At 44.0% G+C, this 24825-nt stretch overlaps 1 protein-coding gene across 4 annotated transcripts; it reads left to right on the top strand.

Moving 5' to 3' along the window:
- The first annotated feature begins 250 nt into the window (after positions 1-250).
- Positions 251-24455, top strand: LOC124017843 (vesicle-trafficking protein SEC22a-like). Of its 4 annotated transcripts, none has more exons than XM_046333073.1 (8): positions 272-391; positions 9241-9331; positions 9559-9776; positions 17531-17694; positions 18093-18272; positions 20301-20419; positions 20712-20777; positions 21417-24455. In XM_046333073.1, the coding sequence occupies exons 3-8, from the start codon at positions 9592-9594 to the stop codon at positions 21615-21617; spliced, it is 915 nt and encodes a 304-aa protein (XP_046189029.1). In that variant the 5' UTR covers positions 272-391; positions 9241-9331; positions 9559-9591; the 3' UTR covers positions 21618-24455. The 4 variants fall into 4 exon arrangements, with proteins under 4 accessions (XP_046189030.1, XP_046189029.1, XP_046189033.1 ...); XM_046333077.1 differs by having other exon boundaries at positions 346-424; XM_046333074.1 differs by lacking the exon at positions 9241-9331 and having other exon boundaries at positions 251-391.
- The last annotated feature ends 370 nt before the right edge of the window (positions 24456-24825 follow it).

The raw sequence follows: 24825 nt of genomic DNA, 5'->3' as shown, positions 1-24825 counted from the left end.
ATGTTTACAATAAAGCCGGATTTTCAGCTGGACAATCTAGCGGAATTCTCTCAGTGCATCCTCCAAGACCAGACTCATCCCAATAAATGTCAACCTGCGCACGCATCACGTTGGCACTACCCATAATGCATAGCGAGCCGTTCCGTCAAACACTTTTACATGCGAGTTTCTTAACGCATTCATGTCCCCGTCGGAACTCGAAATATCCAACTTGCTAACTGGTTACACGCGGCACGTGTACACCTATCCAGATAGCAATACGGAACTTCCTAGTTCCGACTAAAATCGAACGCGGCATCTGTCCTGCGTGTACGTTTGCGCCACAACAGATTGTAGGCAAATAAAAACGGTGCCCGGTGATGTTACATTACAAGAAATAAACTACTTTGCGGTGAGTGTTGCATTAACACACTCATCTGTTCAGGTTAGCTCACAAAATAACAATTAATGTTCTATGTTTGGAAAGACATGTTAGTTTTGCTCTTGACAGCTAGTTAATGTTAGCTAGAGTGCAGTAGCTTGCTAACTTACAGTACTAGGAGAGAGCAAAAGGAGAGTAGCTAGCTAAAAAAGGTGGCCCTTTTTTAAATTGATATTATGCGACCTGGATAAAGGTGGCTATGCATTCCCATTTAATAACTGAGTAGTCCTACTATTAAATGTAACGTTAAGATAACTAGCTAGTGATGTTTGCTAACTTGCTATCACATTTTGCACCATCATCGACAAATGATTTGGCCAGCATTCTGCTGATCAACCTAGCTAGCTTTAGTTCAGTGTTTCTGAGCTATCAATCGCTTATGCATGTACCATATCCTGGTAAACAATGGAGAGACAAATGCAGGCTCACTCAAGACAAATGTAGCCAGTTCGCTTACTATCCAGGGGCTTGGAGAGGGCACATTTTTCGCGAGGCGTATGAAGTATCCCAATCTGTACTCTTGAAGCCTACAGTTACTCCTTAACCATATGTAACGTTAGGTGTGTATCAATTTAAATGAACCTCTTTGTTTTTTGAAAATTATTTATAGCTGATATGAAAGGTAAGGTGGTCCGGTCCGTACGCTTCCAAAACCGCTCCCGGGTGGCGCAGCGGTCTAACAGGCTGACCAGACCTGACACGTCGCGTGCTGAGCGTCGCAAAATAAATGTAGAATTCCGTGTTATTCAATTATTGCACCCACACTGCTCGCGCGCGCCAACGAGCGTCTGTGTTGCTGAAAGACCCTGTCTGTCAAAGATCATTTTTAAAAATCCAAATAACTTCACAGATCTTCATTGTAAAGGGTTTAAACACGGTTTCCCATGCTTGTTCAATGAACCATAAACAATTGCGGTCAAACGACCACCCCTCATCACTGTCAAACGCTCCCTAAAACACTTCAGCGAGTAGGCCTTTCTAAACGACCTGGCCCGGGTGTCCTGGAAGGATATTGACCTCATTCAGTCAGTAGAGGATGCCTGATTGTTCTTAAAGTGTTTTCCTCACCATCTTTAATAAGCATGGCCCTTTCAAAAAATGTAGAACCAGGGACAGATATAGCCCATGGTCCACTCCAGACCTGACTGCCCTTGACCAGCATAAAACATCCTTTGGTGTACTGCATTAGCATCGAATAGCCCCTGCGATATGATACTTTTCAGGGAAGTCAGGAACCAAAATACACAGGCAGTTAGGAAAGCAAAGGCTAGCTTTTTCAAACTGAAATTTTCATCCTATAGCACAAACTCCAAAACGTTCTGGGACACTGCAAAGTCCATGGAGAATAAGAGCACCTCCTCCCAGCTGCCCACTACACTGAGGCTAGGAAACACTGTCACCACCGATAAATCCACGATAATTGAGTATTTCAATAAGCATTTTTCTACGGCTGGCCATGCTTTCCACCTGGCTACCCCTATCCCGAAAACAGCCCTGCACCCCTCACTGCAACTTGCCCAAGCCTCCCCCATTTATCCTTCACCCAAATCCAGATAGTTAATGTTCTGAAAGAGCTGCAAAATCTGGACCCCTACAAATCAGCCGGGCTAGACCATATGGATCCTCTCTTTCTAAAATGATCTGCCGAAATTGTTGCAACCCCTATTACTAGCCTGTTCAACCTCTCAGATCTTCTGAGATCCCCTAAGATGGGAAAGCTGCCACAGTCATCCCTCTCTTCCAAGGGGGAGACACTCCAGACCCAAACTGTTACAGACATATATCTATCCTACCCTGACTTTCTAAAGTCTTCGAAAGCCAAGTTAATGAACAGATCACCGACCATTTCGAATCCCACTGTACCTTCTCCGCTATGCAATCTGGTTTCCGAGCTCGTTATGGGTTGACCTCAGCCACGCTCAAGGTCCTTTAGGATATCGTAACCGCCATCGTTAAGAGACAATACTGTGAAGCTGTATTCATCGACCTGGCCAAGGCTTTCAACTCTGTCAATCACAACATTCTTATTGGCAGTCTCAGCAGCCTTGGTTTCTTAAATTACTGCCTTGCCTGGTTCACCAACTACTTCTCAGACTCTCTTCTCTGTATACATCAATGATGTCGCTCTTGCTGCTGGTGATTCTCTGATCCACCTCTACGCAGACGACACCATTCTGTATACTTCTGGCCCTTCTTTGGACACTGTGTTAACTAACCTCCAGACGAACTCTCCTTCCGTGGCCTCCAACTGCTCTTAAATGCAAGTAAAACTAAATGCATGCTCTTCAACCGATCGCTGCCCGCACCTGCCTGCCGTGCAGCATCAATACTCTGGACGGTTCTGTCATAGAATATTTGGACAACTACAAATACATAGGTGTCTGGTTAGACTATAAACTCTACTTCCAGACTCACATTAAGCATCTCCAGTCCAAAATGATAACTAGAATCGGCTTCCTATTTCGCAACAAAGCCTCCTTCACTCATGCTGCCAAACACCCTCGTAAAACTGACTATCCTACCAATCCCTGACTTTGGTGACGTAATTTACAAAATAGCCTCCAACGCTCTACCCAGCAAATTGGATGCAGTCTATCACAGTGCAATCTGTTTTGTCACCAAAGCCCCGTATACTACTCCCCACTGCTACCGACTACTCCCAATGCTCTTGTTGGCTGGCCCTCGCTTCATATTTGTCGCCAAACCCACTGGCTCCAGGTCATCTATAAGGCATAGCTTTACCGAGAAAAGACTTCTCAGCTCACTGGTCACCATAGCAGCACCCACCCGTAGTACGCACCCCAGCAGGTATATTTCACTGGTCACCCCCAAAGCCAATTCCTAGTTTGGCTGCCTTTCCTTCCAGTTCTCTGCTGCCAGTGACTGGAATTAACTGCAAAAATCGCCGGAGACTCCTAACCCCCTCACTATCTTTAAGCATCAGCTATCAGAGCAGCTCACAGATTACTGCACCTGTACATAGCCCATCCAACTACCTCATCCCCGTACTGTTATTTATTTATTTTGCTCCTTTATATCCCAGTATATCTACTTGCACATCTATCACTCCAGTGTTTTAATTGCTATTTTAAAAAAATTGCCACTATGGCCCATTTATTGCCTTACCTCCCTTATCCTACCTCATTTGCACACACTGTGTATATATACACATTTTATTTGTCACATATACATGGTTAGCAGATGTTAATGCGAGGGTAGCGAAATGCTTGTGCTTCTAGTTCCGACAATGCAGTAATGACCAACGAGTAAGCTAACCTAACAATTCCACAACTACAAACTTATACACACAAGTGTAAAGGGATAAAGAACATGTACATAAAGATAAATGAATGAGTGATGGTACAGAACGGCATAGGCAAGATGCAGTAGATGGTATTGAGTACACTATATACATATGAGATGAGTAATGTAGGGTATGTAGACATATTAAGTAGCATTGTTTAAAGTGGCTAGTGATATTTTTTTCCATCAATTTCCATTTATTAAAGTGGCTGAAGTTGAGTCAGTGTGTTGGTAGCAGCCACTCAATGTTAGTGGTGGCTGTGTAACAGTCTGATAGCCTTGAGATAGAAGCTGTTTTTCAGTCTCTCGGTCACTTCTTTGATGCACCTGTAATGACCTCGCCCTCTGGATGATAGTGGGGTGAACAGGCAGTGGCTCGGGTGGTTGTTGTCCTTGATGATCTTTATGGCCTTCCTGTGACATCAGGTGGTGTAGGTGTCCTGGAGGGCAGGTAGTTTGCCCCCCCGGTGATGCGTTGTGCAGACCTCACTACCCTCTGGAGAGCCTTACGGTTGTGGGCGGAGCAGTTGCCGTACCAGGCGGTGATCTAGCCCGACGGGATGCTCTGGCTTGTGCATCTGTAGAAGTTTGTGAATGATTTTGGTGACAAGCCAAATTTCTTCAGCCTCCTGAGGTTCTTCACGACGCTGTCTGTGTGAGTGGACCACTTCAGTTTGTCCATGATGTGTATGCCGAGGAACTTAACTTACTACCCTCTCCACTACTGTCCCGTCGATGTGGATATGGGGGTGCTCTCTCTGCTGTTTCCTGAAGGACGCGGCTGGGGATGCCGTCTTGGCCTGCAGCCTTGCGTGGGTTTTACTCACGTCGGCTGCAGTGAAGGAGAGTCCGCAGCTTTTGGTTGTGGGCCGTGTCAGTGGCACTGTATTGTCCTCAAAGAAGTTATTTAGTCTGTCTGGGAGCAAGACATCCTGGTCTCACGACGGGGCTGGTTTTCTTTTTGTAATCCGTGATTGACTGTAGACCCTGCCACATGCCTCTTGTGTCTGAGCCGTTGATTTGCGACTACTTTGTCTCTATACTGACGCTTTTGTTTGTTTGCCTTGCGGAGGGAATAGCTACACTGTTTGTATTCGGTCATGTTTCCGGTCACCTTGCCCAGGTTAAAAGCAGTGGTTTGCGCTTTCAGTTTAACCCGAATGCTGCCACCAATCCACAGTTTCTGGTTTGGGAATGTTTTAATCGTTGCTATGGGTACAACATTGTCAATGCACTTTCTAATGAACTCGCTCACCGAATCAGCGTATTCGTCAATGTTGTTGGACGCAAAGCAGAGCATATCCCAATCCATGTGATTGAAGTGTGGAATCAGATTGGTCGGACCAGCGTTGAACAGACCTGAGCGCGGGAGCTTCTTGTTTCTGTCTGTAGGCTGGGAGCAACAAAATGGATTCGTGGTCAGCTTTTCCGGCTGTACCGACTCTGGTAGCCTGTCTCGAGTGAGCCATGTGTCCGTGAAGCAAAGAACGTTAAGACTGCCTGTTACATGAATGCAGTAAGCCAAGGTAAGTTGCTAGCTAGCATTAAACGAATCTTATAAAAAAAAATCATAATCACTTGTTAACTACACATGGTTGTTGATATTACTAGATATTATCTAGCGTGTCCTGCGTTGCATACAGGTATCTAAGTATCGGACTGAGCGGTGGTAGGCAGAAGCAGGCGCGTAAACATTCATTCAAACAGCACTTTTGTGCGTTTTTGCCAGCAGCTCTTCGTTGTTCGTCAAGCATTGCGCTGTTTATGACTTCAAGCCTATCAACTCCCGAGATAAGGCTAGTGTAACCGAAGTGAAATGGCTAGCTAGTTAGCGTGCGCTAATAGTGTTTCAAACGTCACTCGCTCTAAGCCTTCTAGTAGTTGTTCCCCCTGCTCTGCAAGCTACACTGGCAGTATACACTGCCTATAAGAACATCCAATAGTTAATGAAATAGGTTAATGAAAGGTTAATGAAATACAAATGGTATAGAGGGAAATAGTCCTATAGTAACTACAACCTAAAACTTCTTACCTGGGAATATTGAAGACTCATGTTAAAAGGAACCACCAGCTTTCATATGTTCTCATGTTCTGAGCAAGGAGCTGAAACGTTAGCTTTCTTACATGGCACATATTGCACTTTTACTTTCTTCTCCAACACTATTTTTGCATTATTTAAACCAAATTGAAAATGTTTCATTATTTATTTGAGTCTAAATGGATTTTATTAATATATTAATTTAAAATAAGTGTTCATTCATTATTGTTGTAATTGTCATTATTACAAATACATTTTTTAAAATTGTCCGATTAATCGGTATCGGCGTTGAAAAATCATAATCGGTCGACCTCTAGAGGACGTAACTTTTTTTGCTGAATTTTGTCTTCCTGTCGTTCATGGATCCACACACATCGCAGCATTTCTTGTTGTTACCGGCTGCAATCTAAAATGATGAGAACTTAGTTCAGGAATTTGACTTATATCTCACTTGGATATATAGTTACAGCAGGCAATGGAAGGAGAGTCAGGCACACACGTGCAACAACATCACTCGCACTTACTTCTGGTATTGGAGTTGTTGGTTCGATTGGATGGGGCACCGGCATCCTCCTCCTGGATGCTACTCATGATGGCTGCAGAAGCTGGGGTCCTTGGAATATGTTGCAGCCTCTGGATTTGAGGTCTTACCATTGCCTTGCCCAGTTTCTCGAAAAAGAGCCGTCTCCTCTGGAGCTTCTCTCTGTTCCAATCTGGGTTCAACGCCATCCAGATGACGAACGTGTTGTATGCCGAGATGTCCAAGATGTTGATGATTATCCAGCGTAGGGTTCTTCTTTTGCAGCTATAGCCAGTAACAAGCTTGCCTAAATTGTCCACCCCTTTTGTGGAATTGTAATCTATTATGATTTCTAGTTTTTGACACTCCTGCCCACAGATTCTCCCATCCCTATGCAGCGTACTCATGAGTACCACATTTTTGCCTTTCTTAGGCACATAGGACACTATGGATGTGTCTGCCATGAACTCAAATTTGGAGGAATTGGTAGGCCTCTTCTGTGTATTCAACAGTGGGAGCGCTGGCTTGTTTTTTTTTTGTACTGTTCTTACCATCGTCAGCTTCCTCTTGAGGAGCTCCTGTCCCAGCATGTGCGAAGTAAAAAAATAGTTATCGCATGTGATGTTGTGCCCACGGAGTCCCTGTGTCACGTCCAGGACAACCCGCATCCCTTGGTTCTTCTCAGGGGCTCCTCCATCTGGCTTTCCTGTATACACTTGCAAGTTCCACACATATGATGATGCAGCATCACAGGCATCCCAGATCATGATTCCATATTTTGTGGTATGTACTGCCTGAAGGGGCAGCGGCCCCTAAATGGCATATGCTGCTCATCAACAGTAACATTGGGACCAGTGTTATAAAACAGGTTAACCTGTTTGGGGTAGGGGGCAGCATTTTCACTTTTGGATAAATAGCGTTCCCAAACTGAACTGCCTCCTCCTCTGTCCCAGATCCTAATATATGCATATTAGTATTGGATAGAAAACACGCTGAATTTTCTAAAACTGTTTGAGTCATGTCTGTGTATAACAGAACTTATTTAGCAGGCAAAACCCCAAGGACAAACCATTTAGATGTTGTCTCGTCAATATGTTTTCATGGGGAATCCAGAATTTCCTGCAGTTTCTACCGCTTCCACTGGCTGTCACCAGTTTGTAGAAATTGGTTGAGGTTTTTGCTTTGTGTAATGAAGTACCATAGCTCAGAACGAACATCACTTCATGTGTACCTTTTTTGATAAGAGGTGCGTAACCAGAAAAGTCTTGCTACTAGAAGCCTCAGTTTGTTTTGCTTCTGTATTGAACACAGATCATCCTGTCTTCAATTTGATCTATTTTTATATACGTTTAGAATTACCTAAAGTTGTATTACAAAAGTAGTTTGAAATGTTTTGGCCAAGTTTTACAGTTAACTTTTGAGATTTTTTAGCGACGTTGCGTAATTTGGAAGCAGTGTTTTTCTGGATCAAACACACCAAATAAATTGACATTTTGGCTATATCAACGGAATTAATCGAACAAAAGGACCATTTGTGATATTTATGGGACATATAGGAGTGCCAACAAAAGAAGCTCCTCAAAGGTAAGACATGATTTATATATTATTTCTGCCTTTTGTGTCGTGCCATCAGATAACCGCATCTTGTGCTTTTGCCGAAAAGCATTTTTGAAATCTGACATGTTGGCTGGATTCACAACGAGTGTAGCTTTAATTTGCTATCTTGCATGTGTTAGATTTTTATAGAAATGTATTTGAATTTGGCGCTCTGCATTTTCCCTGGCTAGTGGCCATGTGGGACGCAACCATCCACTTGTCCCACACGGACCTGATTGCAGCTAGCTTGTCTTTGCTGCCTAGCTGGTCTGGTGTCTCGGTTATTGAAGACTATTAATCCTGGAAATAATGTGGAAGTTTTCCCAGAGGCGTTGTTGCACTGAAAAGATCTCTGCCAGTGTCTGCATCCCACAGGGATTCTGTGGATTTCCCATTGGATCTGAAAACGCCAGCAAGGACAAGAACCCCAAAGTATGCAAGTACATGAGTTTGGTCCATTTCCTTCCATCTCTCTCCAAAAACACACCTTCCCTCCAAATTAGTGCAGTCAAGAAAGATTTTTTTGGATTGTGTCTGGCATGAACAGTTCAAAGACGATTTTATGTCCTGCACATGAGTAACCGCCATCCGTGTTGGCCCTGGTTGCATCCGTATCACATTGGCAGCCATGAAGGGTGGGTCATTCCTTGGGAAAAAATGTTTTACAAACATGTTTATCCCCCTGCTGACGGGCTGGCTGCTGACGGGCTGGTCCTGGGGCTGGCTGATGGTCAATCTCATCCTCTTCTTCCAACTCCCTGTCAGATTCTGAATTGACAAACATGATCCTCATATTCTGAAAATTCTTCATCTTCCAAAGTGGAAGATGCTCCTTCCATGCTAGTTTCTCTGTGTGCAATAAATGATTTCTAAGGCTCTCTGAGCAGAGATTTTTGCCATACTGATTCATTGTGTTAAGGAGCCACACACGCAAAGCCTCTCAATTTGCACCTGGCTGGGTTAGTGTGGGAAAATACTGCATTTTCTTATTACTTTTTTTTTAACAATGTATCGTAATAACATTGTACAGGCTCCCGTCAAGACGTTGTGTAGTTTCTCACACTACAACTGGTAAAGAGTGCGAGAAAAGCAAGAGACAGGATCTTGTCGTTTATGTTGGAACAGCTGGCCCAGGGAGGAAGACGGGTGACGGCACACAGCAAACCTTTTTGTTTAATTTTTACTTGTTTTTACCTACATGCGCACTTTTATTACCTTCGAAACCACATATGTAAGGTGTTATTTTGCATGTTCTTCACAGAAAAATGAGCCAAGTCCAATGAGTCTCAGGTTATTCATTGTATAAGTTTTATTTTAGTAAACATTGAAAATGCACGAGTTTAACAAATCTCCCCCATACAGAAGACGCCTTCTTCCATTGACTGCAGTGTAATGGAACTGAGATTCATGACCAAGGGCAAGCTATTAGCACTTTGAAAAACTGCTACCCAAGGTACCGAACCATGGCAGACAAAGATTAGTCCTGCACTAACTTCAGTTGTCCCATTTATTATGATTTATTCTAGTGTGACACAAGGCTACCCAAAATAATGTGAATTGGATATAGCTATGGTAATATTAATATGCTGGCAATTCTGTTAAACTAGGCCTATTTTATCAGAATGCTATTGAATTCACAAATATCATGCTCTATGAACATGTTCCATCTTTTTCTTTTAGGTTTCCAGTGAGTGTGTAGAGCTAGCCAGCTGTATGATGTCAATGGTCTTATTTGCCTCTGTGGTGCGGGTGGTGGACGGTCTACCCCTGTCTGCCTCCACAGACTACGAGCAGGACAAAGGCCTTCAGGAAACCAAGAAGCAAGTCAAAGCACTGTCTAAGAAACTCAGCCAGTTCCCTGACCGATGCACTCTGAGGGCTGGACAGTACAATATCAAGTAAGTTGCAAGTCACACTTAATGGGATACTTCAGGAGGTTTTGCTAACTAGTCCTAGGCCAGTTGCTAACTAGCGTTACCCATAGACTTTTGAGTCATTGTGCTATCTGCTAACATGCTAAGTATAATTTAACTTAATCATAATCATAAAGAGTGGTTATGGTTTTTCCATTTATGTTTTGAGGTTGGACTTGAGTACGTGTAGCTTGTTAGCACATAGACTGCACCGATTGGTGACCTCGTTAGTCAGTATGTGTTACACCTGTGCTGGTTGCCATCTCATTAGTGGTCAGGTGTTTCACCTGTGCTGGCCTTGGTGCTATTTATGAGGGGCTGGCCCAGTGCTCTAGTTGTCTTGATAGATGCTGGGGCTTAACACCTTTAGTTGGCTATCCCTATTTTTATTTCTAACAAACAAACCTTTATCTGCTTTTGTTTTGTCACCTTTTTGGAATGTTTCCTGTCTGTTTGGTGGGTTTTTATTTTGGTTTGCTTCTTAGGCAAATTTTGGGGTCCTGTGTAGCTCAGTTGGTAGAGCATGGCGCTTGTAACGCCAGGGTAGTGGGTTTTATCCCCGGGACCACCCATTCACACATGACTGTAAGTCGCTTTGTAAAAGCGTCTGTGGCATATATTATTATTATATTATTATTATTATATATTATTAGTGGGGGTTCATGGTGCGTGTCTTTTAGGTCCCAGTTGTTGTTGCTATGTAACTTTCAGTGGACTTAGTTTGAGCAACATTTCTTTTTGGGGGGGGGGTCTTCCTGGGGAATTTAACAAAATTGGGTCTCGTCCAGGATTTTGTTTCCCATGAGTATGGAAGTCACTCTAGTCACCTACTCTGAAGGTCTGTTGTGTCCAAATATTTGAGTGTTCAAAATACACTTTTGTGGTAGTTTGTCACTGACCTTGTAAGATTGGTGGAATCATTTGAAAGTTGTATAGACATGCAGGCTAATAAAAAATGTAAAAAGGGCCATGAACTCTTTTAATAAAAATAAAGAAGTAATTATTATTTATTAAAATTTACCCCCTTGTTCTCCCCAATTTCGTGGTATCCAATTGTTAGTAGCTACTATCTTTTGTCTCATCGCTACAACTCCCGTACGGGCTCAGGAGAGACGAAGGTCGAAAGTCATGCGTCCTCCGATACACAACCCAACCAAGCCACACTGCTTCTCAACACAGCATGCATCCAACCCGGAAGCCAGCCGCACCAATGTGTCGGAGGAAACACCGTGCACCTGGGAACCTTGATTAGCGCGCACTGCGCCCGGCCCGCCACAGAATTCGCTGGTGCGCGATGAGACGAGGCCAATTGTGCTTCTCCCCGAGGACTTCCCGGTCGCAGTTGGTTAGGACAGAGCCTGGGCGCGAACCCAGAGTCTCTGGTGGCACAGCTGGCGCTGCAGTACAGCGCCCTTAACCACTGTGCCACCCGGGAGCCTCCGGCCACGGACTCTTAAGTTGAAAGCATTTGTAATAATCCCTACATGTGAGATGCTAGATACATTTATGAAGGCTAATCCGCTCAACATTGCAAAGCATTATATCAGACTGGTATCTGGCAATCTAAAAGCAGTAGGCAGTTGATCGGTACTGCTTTGGTGGAGGAGGAAATTCATCTGGAGATGATGATGAAATGGGTACTACTGGTGGTAGAGTACATCCCGGAGACGTGCAGCTGAGGGAGTTAGAAATTAAGGTTGGAGGAACAGAAATTAGAACTTGAGCACAAGGAAAAGGAAAGTGAACGTGAGGAGAGATTGGAGGAACATAAATGAGTTAGAGCACAGGGAAAGACGAGATGAGCGTGTAGCCAAACAACAAGAATATGCAGCTAGACTAGAACAGCTGGACTAGAACAGCTGGACTAGAACAATAAGAATGTGTGCCTGCCATTTGATTGAAAGAGCTGCAAGCACTCCAAATCCAGTCTGGAATCCAGTGATATTTCACACAAACTCTGTATGCCATGGACTCTCCAACCCTGTTCCTACAGCTACCCAATGCTTCATTTATAGTGACATCTGCACCGAAACATATTTCACTAAACTGTTGACAGCCCCTCTGCGCGCTGGAGAAAGGAATAGAGGAAGAGATGGAAATGCATGGTGGTGAGATTCTCTAGCTAAAGGTAATGTCACCCAATTTAATAATGAAAATATTAAGTGCCCTATTAAGACTATTCACAATCAAATAGAAATTCACTATGATTTGTAGGGTAACTGCCCTGCGCAATCAATGAACCAACAGCATTGCCAATGGCTATATGTTCTCTCACAGACTCGTGGATAGACTTCCGGCGCCGACTGAGATGGCCGCCTCGCTTTGCGTTCCCTAGGAAACTATGCAGTTTTTTGTTTTTTTACGTGTTATTTCTTACATTAGTACCCCAGGTCATCTTAGGTTTCATTACATACAGTCGAGAAGAACTACTGAATATAAGATCAGCGTCAACTCACCATCAGTACGACCAAGAATATGTTTTCCGCGACGCGGATCCTGTGTTCTGCCTTACAAACAGGACAACGGAATGGATCGCATGCAGCGACCCAAGGAAACGACTCCGAAAAAGAGGGAAACGCGGCGGTGTTCTGGTCAGACTCCGAAAAAGGGCACATCGCGCACCACTTCCCAGTATTCTTCTTGCCAATGTCCAGTCTCTCGACAACAAGGTTGATGAAATCCGAGCAAGGGTGGCATTCCAGAGGGATATCAGAGACTGCAACGTTCTCTGCTTTACGGAGACATGGCTTACTGGGAAAACGCTATCCAGGGCGGTACAGCCAACGGGTTTCTCCACGCATCGCGCCGACAGAAACAAACATCTCTCTGGTAAGAAGAGTGGAGGGGCGTATGCCTCATGACTAACGGGACATGGTGTGATGAAGGAAACATACAGGAACTCAAATCCTTCTGTTCACCTGATTTAGAATTCCTCACAATCAAATGTAGACCGCATTATCTTCCAAGAGAATTCTCTTCGATTATAATCACAGCCGTATATATCCCCCCCCAAGCAGACACATCGATGGCTCTGAACGAACTTTATTTAACTCTTTGCAAACTGGAAAACATTTATCCGGAGGCTGCATTCATTGTAGCTGGGGATTTTAACAAAGCCAATCTGAAAACAAGACTCCCTAAATTTTATCAGCATATCGATTGCGCAACCAGGGGTGGTAAAACCTTGGATCACTGTTACTCTAACTTCCGCGACGCATATAAGGCCCTGCCCCGCCCCCCTTTCGGAAAAGCTGACCACGACTCCATTTTGCTGATCCCTGCCTACAGGCAGAAGCTAAAACAAGAGGCTCCCACGCTGAGGTCTGTCCAACGCTGGTCAGACCAAGCTGACTCTACACTCCAAGACTGCTTCCATCACGTGGACTGGGACATGTTTCGTATTGCGTCAGATGGGAATATTGACGAATACGCTGATTCGGTGTGCGAGTTCATAAGAACGTGCGTCGAAGATGTCGTTCCCATAGCAACGATAAAAACATTCCCTAACCAGAAACCGTGGATTGATGGCAGCATTCGCGTGAAACTGAAAGCGCGAACCACTGCTTTTAATCAGGGCAAGGTGTCTGGCAACATGACTGAATACAAACAGTGCAGCTATTCCCTCCGTAAGGCTATCAAACAAGCTAAGCGTCAGTACAGAGACAAAGTGGAATCTCAATTCAATGGCTCAGACACAAGAGGCATGTGGCAGGGTCTACAGTCAATCACGGACTACAAGATGAAATCCAGCCCAGTCACGGACCAGGATGTCTTGCTCCCAGGCAGACTAACTTTTTTGCCCGCTTTGAGGACAATACAGTGCCACTGACACGGCCTGCAACGGAAACATGCAGTCTCTCCTTCACTGCAGCCGAGGTGATTAAGACATTTAAACGTGTTAACCCACGCAAGGCTGCAGGCCCAGACGGCATCCCCAGCCGCGCCCTCCGAGCATGCGCAGACCAGCTGGCCGGTGTGTTTACGGACATATTCAATCAATCCCTATACCAGTCTGCTGTTCCGACATGCTTCAAGAGGGCCACCATTGTTCCTGTTCCCAAGAAAGCTAAGGTAACTGAGCTAAACGACTACCGCCCGTAGCACTCACTTCCGTCATCATGAAGTGCTTTGAGAGACTAGTCAAGGACCATATCACCTCCACCCTACCTGACACCCTAGACCCACTCCAATTTGCTTACCGCCCAAATAGGTCCACAGACGATGCAATCTCAACCACACTGCACACTGCCCTAACCCACCTGGACAAGAGGAATACCTATGTGAGAATGCTGTTCATCGACTACAGCTCGGCATTCAACACCATAGTACCCTCCAAGCTCGTCATCAAGCTCGAGACCCTGGGTCTCGACCCCGCCCTGTGCAACTGGGTACTGGACTTCCTGACGGGCCGCCCCCAGGTGGTGAGGGTAGGCAACAACATCTCCTCCCCGCTGATCCTCAACACGGGGCCCCACAAGGGTGCGTTCTGAGCCCTCTCCTGTACTCCCTGTTCACCCACGACTGCGTGGCCACGCACGCCTCCAACTCAATCATCAAGTTTGCGGACGACACAACAGTGGTAGGCTTGATTACCAACAACGACGAGACGGCCTACAGGGAGGAGGTGAGGGCCCTTGGAGTGTGGTGTCAGGAAAATAACCTCACACTCAACGTCAACAAAACTAAGGAGATGATTGTGGACTTCAGGAAACAGCAGAGGGAACACCCCCTATCCACATCGATGGAACAGTAGTGGAGAGGGTAGCTAGTTTTAAGTTCCTCGGCATACACATCACAGACAAACTGAATTGGTCCACTCACACTGACAGCGTCGTGAAGAAGCGCAGCAGCGCCTATTCAACCTCAGGAGGCTGAAGAAATTCGGCTTGTCACCAAAAGCACTCACAAACTTCTACAGATGCACAATCGAGAGCATCCTGGCGGGCTGTATCACCGCCTGGTACGGCAACTGCTCCGCCCTCAACCGTAAGGCTCTCCAGAGGGTAGTGAGGACTGCACAACGCATCACCGGGGCAAACTACCTGCCCTCCAGGACACCTACACCACCCGTTGTTACAGGAAGGCCATAAAGATCATCAAGGACATCAACCACCCGAACCACTGCCTGTTCACCCCGCTATCATCCAGAAGGCGAGGTCAGTACAGGTGCATCAAAGCTGGGACCGAGAGACTGAAAAACAGCTTCTATCTCAAGGCCATCAGACTGTTAAATAGCCACAACTAACATTGAGTGGCTGCTGCCAACACACTGTCATTGACACTGACCCAACTCCAGCCATTTTAATAATGGGAATTGATGGGAAATGATGTAAATATATCACTAGCCACTTTAAACAATGCTACCTTATATAATGTTACTTACCCTACATTATTCATCTCATATACATATGTATATACTGTACTCTACAACATCGACTGCATCCTTATGTAACACATGTATCACTAGCCACTTTAACTATGCCACTTTGTTTACTTTGTCTACATACTCATCTCATATGTATATACTGTACTCGATACCATCTACTGTATGCTGCTCTGTACCATCACTCATTCATATATCCTTATGTACATGTTCCTTATCCCCTTACACTGTGTATAAGACAGTAGTTTTGGAATTGTTAGTTAGATTACTTGTTGGTTATCACTGCATTGTCGGAACTAGAAGCACAAGCATTTCGCTACACTCGCATTAACATCTGCTAACCATGTGTATGTGACAATAAAATTTGATTTGATTTGAGACATTTTGGAGTGTAGCATAAGGTAACCAGTCCATCCAGTATGCATAATAACAGTCCACGTTCAAAGCCGATTACTAAAATGTGTTAAGTTGTTTAGTGTAGGCTAGACCAATTATGTACCAAAGACATCTTAAATCAGTAAAAAAAAAAATTGCCAGGTGTAATATGTAGTAGGCTATGTAGGCATAATTATAACTTTATACCCCTTTTTCTCCCCAATTTTGTGATATCCAAATGTCTTGTCTCATCACTGCGACTCCCATAAGGAGAGGCGAAGGTCGAGAGCCATGCGTCCTCCGAAACATGACCAAACCGCACTGCTTCTTGACACTGCCCGCTTAACCCGGAAGCCAGCCGCACCAATGTGTTGGCGGAAAAACCGTATACCTGGCGACCGTATCAGTGTGTATGCACCCGCCACAGTCACTAGAGCGTGATGGGACAAGGACATCTCTGCCAGCCAAACCCTCCCCTAACCCAGACAACGCTGGGCCAATTGTGTGCCGCCCCATGAGCCTGGACTCAAACCAGGATCTCTTGTGGCACAGCTAGCAACTGCGATGCAGTGCCTTAGACCACTGTGCAACTCGGGAGGCCTCACACAATCAGAATTGTAGTAGTTTTTTTGTTTGTTTTGCAGACTTGAGCTCATAAGCCTAGGTGTATGTATAGGCTCTAATATGCATACGGGCGTTTTGTATGAGTCATCACTTTAGAGACCCCAACCAACACATGTCCAGAGTGCATAAAAGGAGATTACCGTGACTCAACGGTAGTGTGGAATTTTTCTGTGGTCATGACTGCCGATGTGTCAGAAACGGTCACCTTGATTCTGTCCTATTGCTGATGTCACAACAAAGTGCACTTTTCCTTGTTTTGTGAATATCTATTAAAGCTCTTTCCTGAAATGCTCCAATTCCCCTAATATGAGTTTTGTGACAGCCCGACAATTGTAATTGACCAAACTGTTTTAAGAAACGCAACTGCGGCATTACAAAATCCATCTGTTCACATTAATGCCGTGCTCAAAAGCGCTGTCCTCCAACCATTTTTAGCACCGACTAAGACATCATTTTGAATGGTCACCCAACAAGGGATTCCGAGTTGGAAACTCTGGAATCATCCTAGAAATCTTACTTTCCGACCTGAAGATCGATGACTGCACAATTTGAACCCCCCCCACCAAGAGTTCCCAGTTGTCTTGAAACCACCATTAGACAGCAGATATTGGCTTGAATGAGATGCTCCCTCTAGGAGCAGCGTTGGTTGGCCATCCACTCTACAGTCTGAAGCCTCATTTGTTATCATGAGGTCCTTTAATCAAGGCCCAACATCGGCCTCACTGTGAAGGAAAGAGACTGAGGACATGTCAGACAGCAGTTAAGTCACTGGGTAATCTGATTTAAAGCTCCTTTTGAGCAATGCTTAACTCTGATGTATTGGCCCTTCGAGGGGCTCTGCTGAGCTCCAGTTGAGTGGATGCTATGATTTTTGTCCCTCCCTCCCTGGCACTCTCCAAATGACCATAATTCAGCACCCATACTTCATAAGCAGAGGGAAAAGAGAGTGAGCTAGCTGTTCCCCCTCCCCATTTAATGCTTGTTTTAATCTTTCTGTAAAGAAATTAAGAGCGACTGATCCTGGCATCTCTTAGCACACTGCTAACCAGCCTTCAAGCCACCTGTTAACATTTCTGTGAATTATTTTCGATGGATTGGTTGGAAACACCTCTGGCGAGGTTCCTTTTTTGTGTAATATCTTAAATGGTATTTCTTTGGTATTCTTGCATAGCTATAATAATGCCAGTTGTTTTGTTACATCTCCAAATATAATTTTGATCCTGAATAACATGCAGGGACATCTCATGGTTTTGTTTATGAATACTACTGAACTCTCTGTGCTTCCCACTGTTCAGCATTGTAATTGCAGGAAATAATATTCCACTGTATTCCTGCTCACTCTGTGTGTCTGTTTCAGTTTCACCTGCTCTCTGGGTGTGGGTTATCTGATGGTATGTACAGAGACCTACCCCAATGTCCTGGCCTTCTGTTTCCTGGATGAGCTGCAAAGGGAGTTCATCGTCACGTACGACGCCAAGCGTGTTAATAGCGCTGTGAGGCCATACTCCTTCATCGAGTTGGGTGAGTCTCTCCTCTTGTTTTCCCAACAAACCCATGCATTGTCTTACTTTAGAAGCACAGGGTTTCCCTTAGCCTGGTCCCAGAGCTGTTCGTGCTTTTCTGCCTACTCCTGGCGTGACCTTGACTGTAGTGTTGACAAGACTAGACTGCACAAACAGATCTGGGACCAGGCTAGGTTTCCCTGGTTTGACGCTTTCTAAAATATATTATATTCCATTTAGCAGACACTTACTATTTTTGCGTATGGGTGGTCTCAGGAAACTAACGCACTATCACGCCCAAACATTTTAGAGCATGTTTATACTGTACCCGCAGGAACATACAATTCCTAGGTTGTATTTTCATGATAGATTTCTCTATTCTCACACCCTTCATACTTGTGTTGCGGCCTCTTCCAGACAACTTCATCCAGAAGACGAAGCAGCGCTTCAACAGCCCCCGCTCTCTGTCCACTAAGATCAACCTGGCCGACATGCAAACAGAGATCAAACTTCGACCGCCCTACCAGCTGTCCCCTGAGGACCTAGGATCCATCAACGGCTTCTCATACCACACCCCCTCCAAGTACAAGGGCATAAGTAGGTACCCCACACAGACACACACACACAAGCTGGTGGGAAAACTTCTTAGGGCTAGGGGTCCCACCAGCGGGACAACTTCCGGTGAAACTGGAGGGTGGTCAGTTAAAATAAATAATCATAAAAATGATGTATTATGTATATTAAACATTTAGGTACATACAAGTCTTATATTGGTTTAAAGCTTAATTCTTGTTAATCTAACAGCACTGTCCGATTTACCGTAGCTATTACAGCTTAAACATGCCATGCGATTGTTTGAGGACGGAGCCCCACATCAAAATATTTTTCCACCGGCGCAGGTTTCCTAAATTTACAAATGGCAATTTTAAATATTCACTTTTGAATATCTTCCTCTGATTTGTCATCCAAAGGGTCCCAGCTATAACATGTCGTTAAAGTATGTTTAGTTGGCACCAACGATTTGAGTAATCCACTCGTTCAACATAGAGAAAGGAATCCGAAAATCTACCCCTAAACTTTGTTTCAACAAGTCTAAAATAAATGTCTATCTACTCCTCAGATACCCTAAAATGTAATCAAACTATAATATTTCTTACGGAAACAGGTATGTTCAATTGGATTTTAGCAGATGCGTCCTTTATTCATGGCGCGCGCAAACACAAATTTCCAAGACTCTGTCCCTGTACTAAAACTGATATTTCTTATTCGCTTTAAGTTACAAGCCTGAAACCTTGAACATATCTTCCACAGGGTGTCAGCAGTCTATTGGAATTGCATCCTGGGAGCTAGAATTGAGTATGCCCTTATACTTGCAAATGTAAAAGCATGGTCTCTCTCCCCCCCAAAAATTCTGGTTGGGTTTTTCTTTGGATATTCTCCTAACATATCTATTGTGTTCTCCTCCTACATTCTATTTTGTTTTCTTTCCAATGGTACCAATTATATGCATATCCTGGCTTCGGGGCCTGAGCAACAGGCAGTTTACTTTGGACACGTCGTTCAGGTGGAAATTGAGAAAAAAGGGGCCTAACCCTAAGACGCTTTAGTTAGGTTATGATATTTTCTCATCAACCTGTACTTCTCTACAGGGTTTTAACAAACATATTTCTTTTAGTGCCTGCAACTGTAGTTACAGTTTAGTTGTCTATTACATAGCTTAGTCTTTCACATTCAGCCATACGTTGACAAACTCATACGCTAGTTTATGCACATTGAGGTGTGCCTACCTGCCTTTTGTGTTTTCACACACAGTAAACGTGTAAGGCTCTTTACTTAAGCTCTAACATGATCACTTCACTGTGTACTGAATGACAAATTGATTTGCATTCCATCCACCTCATTCTAATCCTCCCTTTTCCTGTTCATCTAAGCCTTTACTGTAGACATCTCCTTCTGTCACGTTGGCACATGTTGAAAATGGCTTCCATCCATTCCATACCTCATGGACAGCTTGGTTGGGAACATGTTTGGAACAGAACCAAAGTTAATCACTTGAAAGCCCTATAGGGTCAGTTCTTTGAAGGACGCCTTGGTGTGTGTGTGTGTGTGTGTGTGTGTGTGTGTGTGTGGCCCCTCCATTAGTGACCGGCCCACCACCTCTCTGTTGGTACCTTCACACCTCAATAATCCCAGCTAAATGATTGTGCCCTGGGTCACCACAGCTCCTCTGTGAACCTCTGCATTCATATTCACTTTCCTGTCACTCAATGTGAAGGGATGATCATCAAAATGTTATTTTGGGATTTAGTCACTGGTTTCTCTTCAAATGTTAGGAGAATTCTAAGATTGCACATGATGGTATAGTGCAGTGGTTGACCATGTCTATACCCTGAACCTAATCCTGCTCTGTAGCTATTCATCACATTTCTAAGAATTTAGCTGCAAGATATTACTTTGTACCCTACCTTTTAGGTCAAGGCAGCCTCTGGCACGGAGTCTGTATTGTGATGTCCTTCAGAATCACAACGTAGCTGTTTATCTCAGTCTATATAGTCTCTTAATGTGTATATTGCTCATTGGCCAGGTCATTTCTGCTGGCTCTTAACAGTTCCCTTCTCTGCCCAGCTCCCAGCCAACAGCTTGATCCTGTGACTCTACCTGGCATCGTCTCCTGTGTGCTGAGCATCCTCTGTGGAGGCCTCAATCTACTCCGAGGGGTTCATGCTATAGAGAGCACCATACAGGTAATGCCAGAGCGATGGATACATTACTCTATTTAATTCAGTAGGAAAGTCCAAAGTGACCCCCTGTAGCTAATCCAAGCCTTTTCATATGAACAGTTTGTAATACCTGTATTTATCTTAGTGGGTATGCTTATTATTGCTTTTCAGAGGCTGTTTTTGTCCAATGCTTTTGTTGGCTTTCTTGTCGTACCAGTTTCACCAAGCCTTGTTTCAATCCTACCTACTGCTGTACATTGACCTCGCTATCTTTTCTTCTCTCCCTTGTCTTCATCCCCCGTTGGTTTGCCGGCAGAACGACGACGAAGACTTTAATTACGTGATTGCCTTTTTCCTGGGCACAGCAGCCTGTCTGTATCAGGTAAGTCATAGCGCGCAAGAGCTGTCTTGTCTCCTTCTGGCAGTCACTGATGAGTGAGGTGCGGCTCCCGAGTGACGCAGTGGTCTAAGCCATTGCTTCTCAGTGCTAGAGGAGTCACTACAGACTCTGGTTTGATTCCAGGCTGTATCACAACCGGCCGTGATTGGAAGTCCCATAGGGTGGTGCACAATTGGCACAAGGTCGTTAGGGTTTGGCCGGGGTAGGCAGTCATTGTAAATAAGAATTTGTTCTTAACTGACTTGCCTAGTTAAATAAATTAAAAACAACCTTGCACTTTGCATCTGTACAGAGGGGGTTGTTAGTGTTCGTCTGAGTCTAGCTACAGTTTACACATAATTGTACATTGAAAAGTGCAAATAATATGCATTACATTTATGTTGCAGAATAGGGCTTGTCATTATATTGCTGGTAGTTGATTTAAGCTTGCACTAAATAATTGGGGCATCCTTGAGTCAAGGTCAAATATTGGACATAGTTTGAAAGCAAAGAAAGATTGGTCTCCTGCAAGGGATTTTCAATACAATGAAGTATCTCTATTGTTCTCACAGAAGTTGACTCTTCTCTGCTTCCCGGTGTCGGTCTCTCACTCCATCTCTCCCTTTCTCTCCCTCTCTTCAGTGTTCCCTGTTCGCGTACTTCTCTGTGTGGAGGAACAGTAAGTCGTTCCTGGCCTTCGCCCTGATCTGTCTGTCCAACATGTACCTTTATGAACTGAGGAACGTGTGGCAGATCCTCTTCCATGTGACTGTAGGGGCCTTCATGACACTACAGATCAGACTGAGGCAGCCGCAGGGCAAAGCTCCGGACTACAACGTCTGACAAACTACAACCACGAGACTTACAGTCAAACAAATAAGAAATAAACAACTTCAGTGTCTGACAAAACCCAACAAATATACTCATTTTACAACCAACCACCAACAACAAAACCATGTCTAAGGCTACGGAGCAAAGAAGTGACTCTGCTCCTGCTCTCTTTATCATGTTTCCTCCCCACCACAGCTCAGGACTGTGGGCCAGCCTGGCCCTGCCTCAATCCCGTTGGATGCTGAGCTCACTTTAGCGTGGCCTCAGTGATACGGCCCAATAGGATTAATGGGTGGTGCCACTACAGCCAAATAATTGGCTAATAATATTCAATTGAATATGTTTGGGGTAACCATCAGGAGTCTGAACAGGGGTTACTGACTTAAATTGAATCTCTGGCATCACAGACATGTATAATTGAAGTAATTTAGCAGACGCTCTTATCCAGAGTGAATACAGGAGAAATTAGTGTTAAGTGCCTTCCTAAAGGACATATCGACTTTATTTCTTTTTACCTAGTCGGCTCGGGGATTCAAACCAGCGACCTTTTGGTTACTGACCCAATGCTCTTAACCGTTAGGCCACCTGCAACCCCAGTATCATATGTTATTAAATCTCTTGGCTCGTAAAGATTTGTTTTATTGATTTGAGAATAATTTATTCAAGATAATGTGTATGATCATGTCACAACTGTTACTTCCATGTACTTTGTTTCAGGCTTTATGAATATGCGATTGCTTGAAAGCTGAGTTTGGCATGGCAAATGTAATGTGGTGGTGTTATCCCACTGTTTTCTTCACTGGGAGGCCAACCTTATCTACTCCATATCATCTGCCAGACCTCCTGGTGCAGTGGTGGTAACAGCAGCCACTGCTGGAAAGGGTTTAATTGACCTGTGAGCCATCATCCCGATGTTTCAGGGTATTACTCTAAAGGCCAGAGTAGGAGAGGAGCTAGACGAGTTACTTATATTGTAGCAGAAATGGTTACTTCCAAAAATACTCAATGAATTTCTTTTCTTTTGCCATGTATTTTCCAATGCATCATTTATTTTGCATAGCTTTTGGATTATATTGCAGAAATGTTTGTCATGTCAGAAGCAGAAATGACTGAGGGCAATGTTAGTAAACTTCCTAGAAATATTGTTAATTTAATGATGAGTTAAGGGATTGTGCGAACAATGTTAGTTTTTTTGGGGGGTGGAGTGGCCAGTGTCAGTCAGACTAGAGATAGTCATTGCGTGAGTGGAGAGTATAAACATGGAACCAAGTATTATGAACATCTGGCAACAAACTACATGTATATCTGGGCACTACTGCACTGATCCAACCCTTAAGATTTTCATCAACAATGGCAAACATGTTTTCTATTAGCCTGTACATCTTATCAGACTGTGGTACTTGACCTTTGTGACCTAAGTTAGCCTCCAATATAACATCTAGGACTTAAATGTTTTATTTGATGTTGGCTGTTTGGGGTGCAACTTTCACTGCGTATGGTGCATTTTTACCCCCCCCCCCCCCCCAGTTGAATCACTGGAATGTCATACAAAATGTGTTAATGGTGTGCTTTAGGACCATGCAGATGCCTCCGAGCAGTCTGGTAGGGTGTTTATCCGACTGAATAAAAAGTCCCCCCCCCCCCCACTTCTAAAACCAAAGTTGCGCCCCTGGCTGTTTCTAATGACATACTTTTGCAATCAATGTAATGTAACTAAATATACAACCATTAAACAGATCCTCATTTTGCTAATGGTGTGTGCATAACCAAGTAGTTTATTACTTAGTTGACTATTTTTACATTCTTCAAGCTCTGTTAAGTTGGTTGTTGATCATTGATAGACAGCCATTTGATAGACAGCCATTTGATAGACAGCCATTTTCAAATCTTGCCCTAAATGTCCAAGCCAAGGGGTGTGAATACTTCCTGAAGGCACTGTAACGTTTCTTAGAGGTTTCTGCAAGATTACAAATTTATGAGTCCCGCCAAATCATTGTCTTCATCCAGCTGTATTATGCAGTGATTTTCCTTTGAAATGCAGGGCATTTAAAGCACTTCTACCTTCCCCTCTTTGTAAAGATGTAAATCAACAGTTTTCGTACACAGTAAAGCCTGTTAAATGAATTTATCAGTAGGCTACAATGCCCTTTACATCCACCATCTATTCAATGGGCTTGGTCTGTTTCCTCTAGTCTCCAGTTTATTTTGACTGTGGCCATTGTATTTAAGTACAGTCAGTCTTACTTGCTTAACTAAGTTAACAATTATTTATAGGCAATTTACAGAGGGGCAGATAAAATAGGCCTGTTCATATTGTAGTTTCAGTGCTTAAGTTGTATACGTAGTCTAATTCACAACCAAGGGTCATTAGTCAGTGTGCCATTTCAGACAGATTACTATCACCTATATAGTGCCCTACTTTTGACCAGGGCTCTTATGGGTCCTGGTCAAAAGTAGTGCTCTATATAGGTGATGGGGTACTATTTGGTACGAATTCTAAATGACCATATTGCTTTCATATAGCTGTATTATTAATGAAGAAAATCGAAAGGGAGCCATTGTTTTTAGTACAGCCCATCTGTTAGGATTTGTACCAATGACAGTGTAATGCTGCCCCCCCTCTGGAGATCTAGAGGAACAATCAACTGGAGCAGTTCAGCGAAATGGCAGCCAAGCTGGCTGGTTAAGTTCTCTCCTCTTTCTGTTAGTAATGTTGAAACATATTACCATTTGGATCGTCAAAGACCAGAATAAAACTATGGGTGTACATCTAAAACAACCATCCAAACATAAGGTTATAGAAGTAGAGATGTATAGGATGCCACATCAAATAAAAAGGCGTTGTCAACAGGTGCCATTTCAGTGGTTTATTGAACGTAACAAAGATAGACGCTTAGTGTTTGACATGATAGAAAGCAAAGACAACCCAATGTTTAGTCTGGGTACCAGTCCTCTTAGCTAACACTCCTTGTGGAATGTAATAGCTGACCAGACGACAACCAGGTTATGCAAGTCCTGCCTCTGACTCAAGACACACTGATGTCATTCCTCTTCTCTCCGCTCCATCTAGTGAAAACCTCACGAGGTTCATCCTTTGTCCAAATATAGGGAGAGAGGGAGCTATGCTCCTCCCTAGCAGAGGTCTGCCCCCCCCCCACCCCACAGTTTGAGAACGCACGTTAAAGGTCAATTGAATTCAATGGCACTGTATTTTCCTTGC

The sequence above is a fragment of the Oncorhynchus gorbuscha genome, unplaced genomic scaffold (assembly GCF_021184085.1).
Source record: "Oncorhynchus gorbuscha isolate QuinsamMale2020 ecotype Even-year unplaced genomic scaffold, OgorEven_v1.0 Un_scaffold_34:::fragment_2:::debris, whole genome shotgun sequence".
Lineage (NCBI taxonomy): Eukaryota > Metazoa > Chordata > Actinopteri > Salmoniformes > Salmonidae > Oncorhynchus > Oncorhynchus gorbuscha.
Note: the sequence above shows the minus strand (reverse complement) of the source record. Positions and strands in the feature narration are given on the sequence as shown.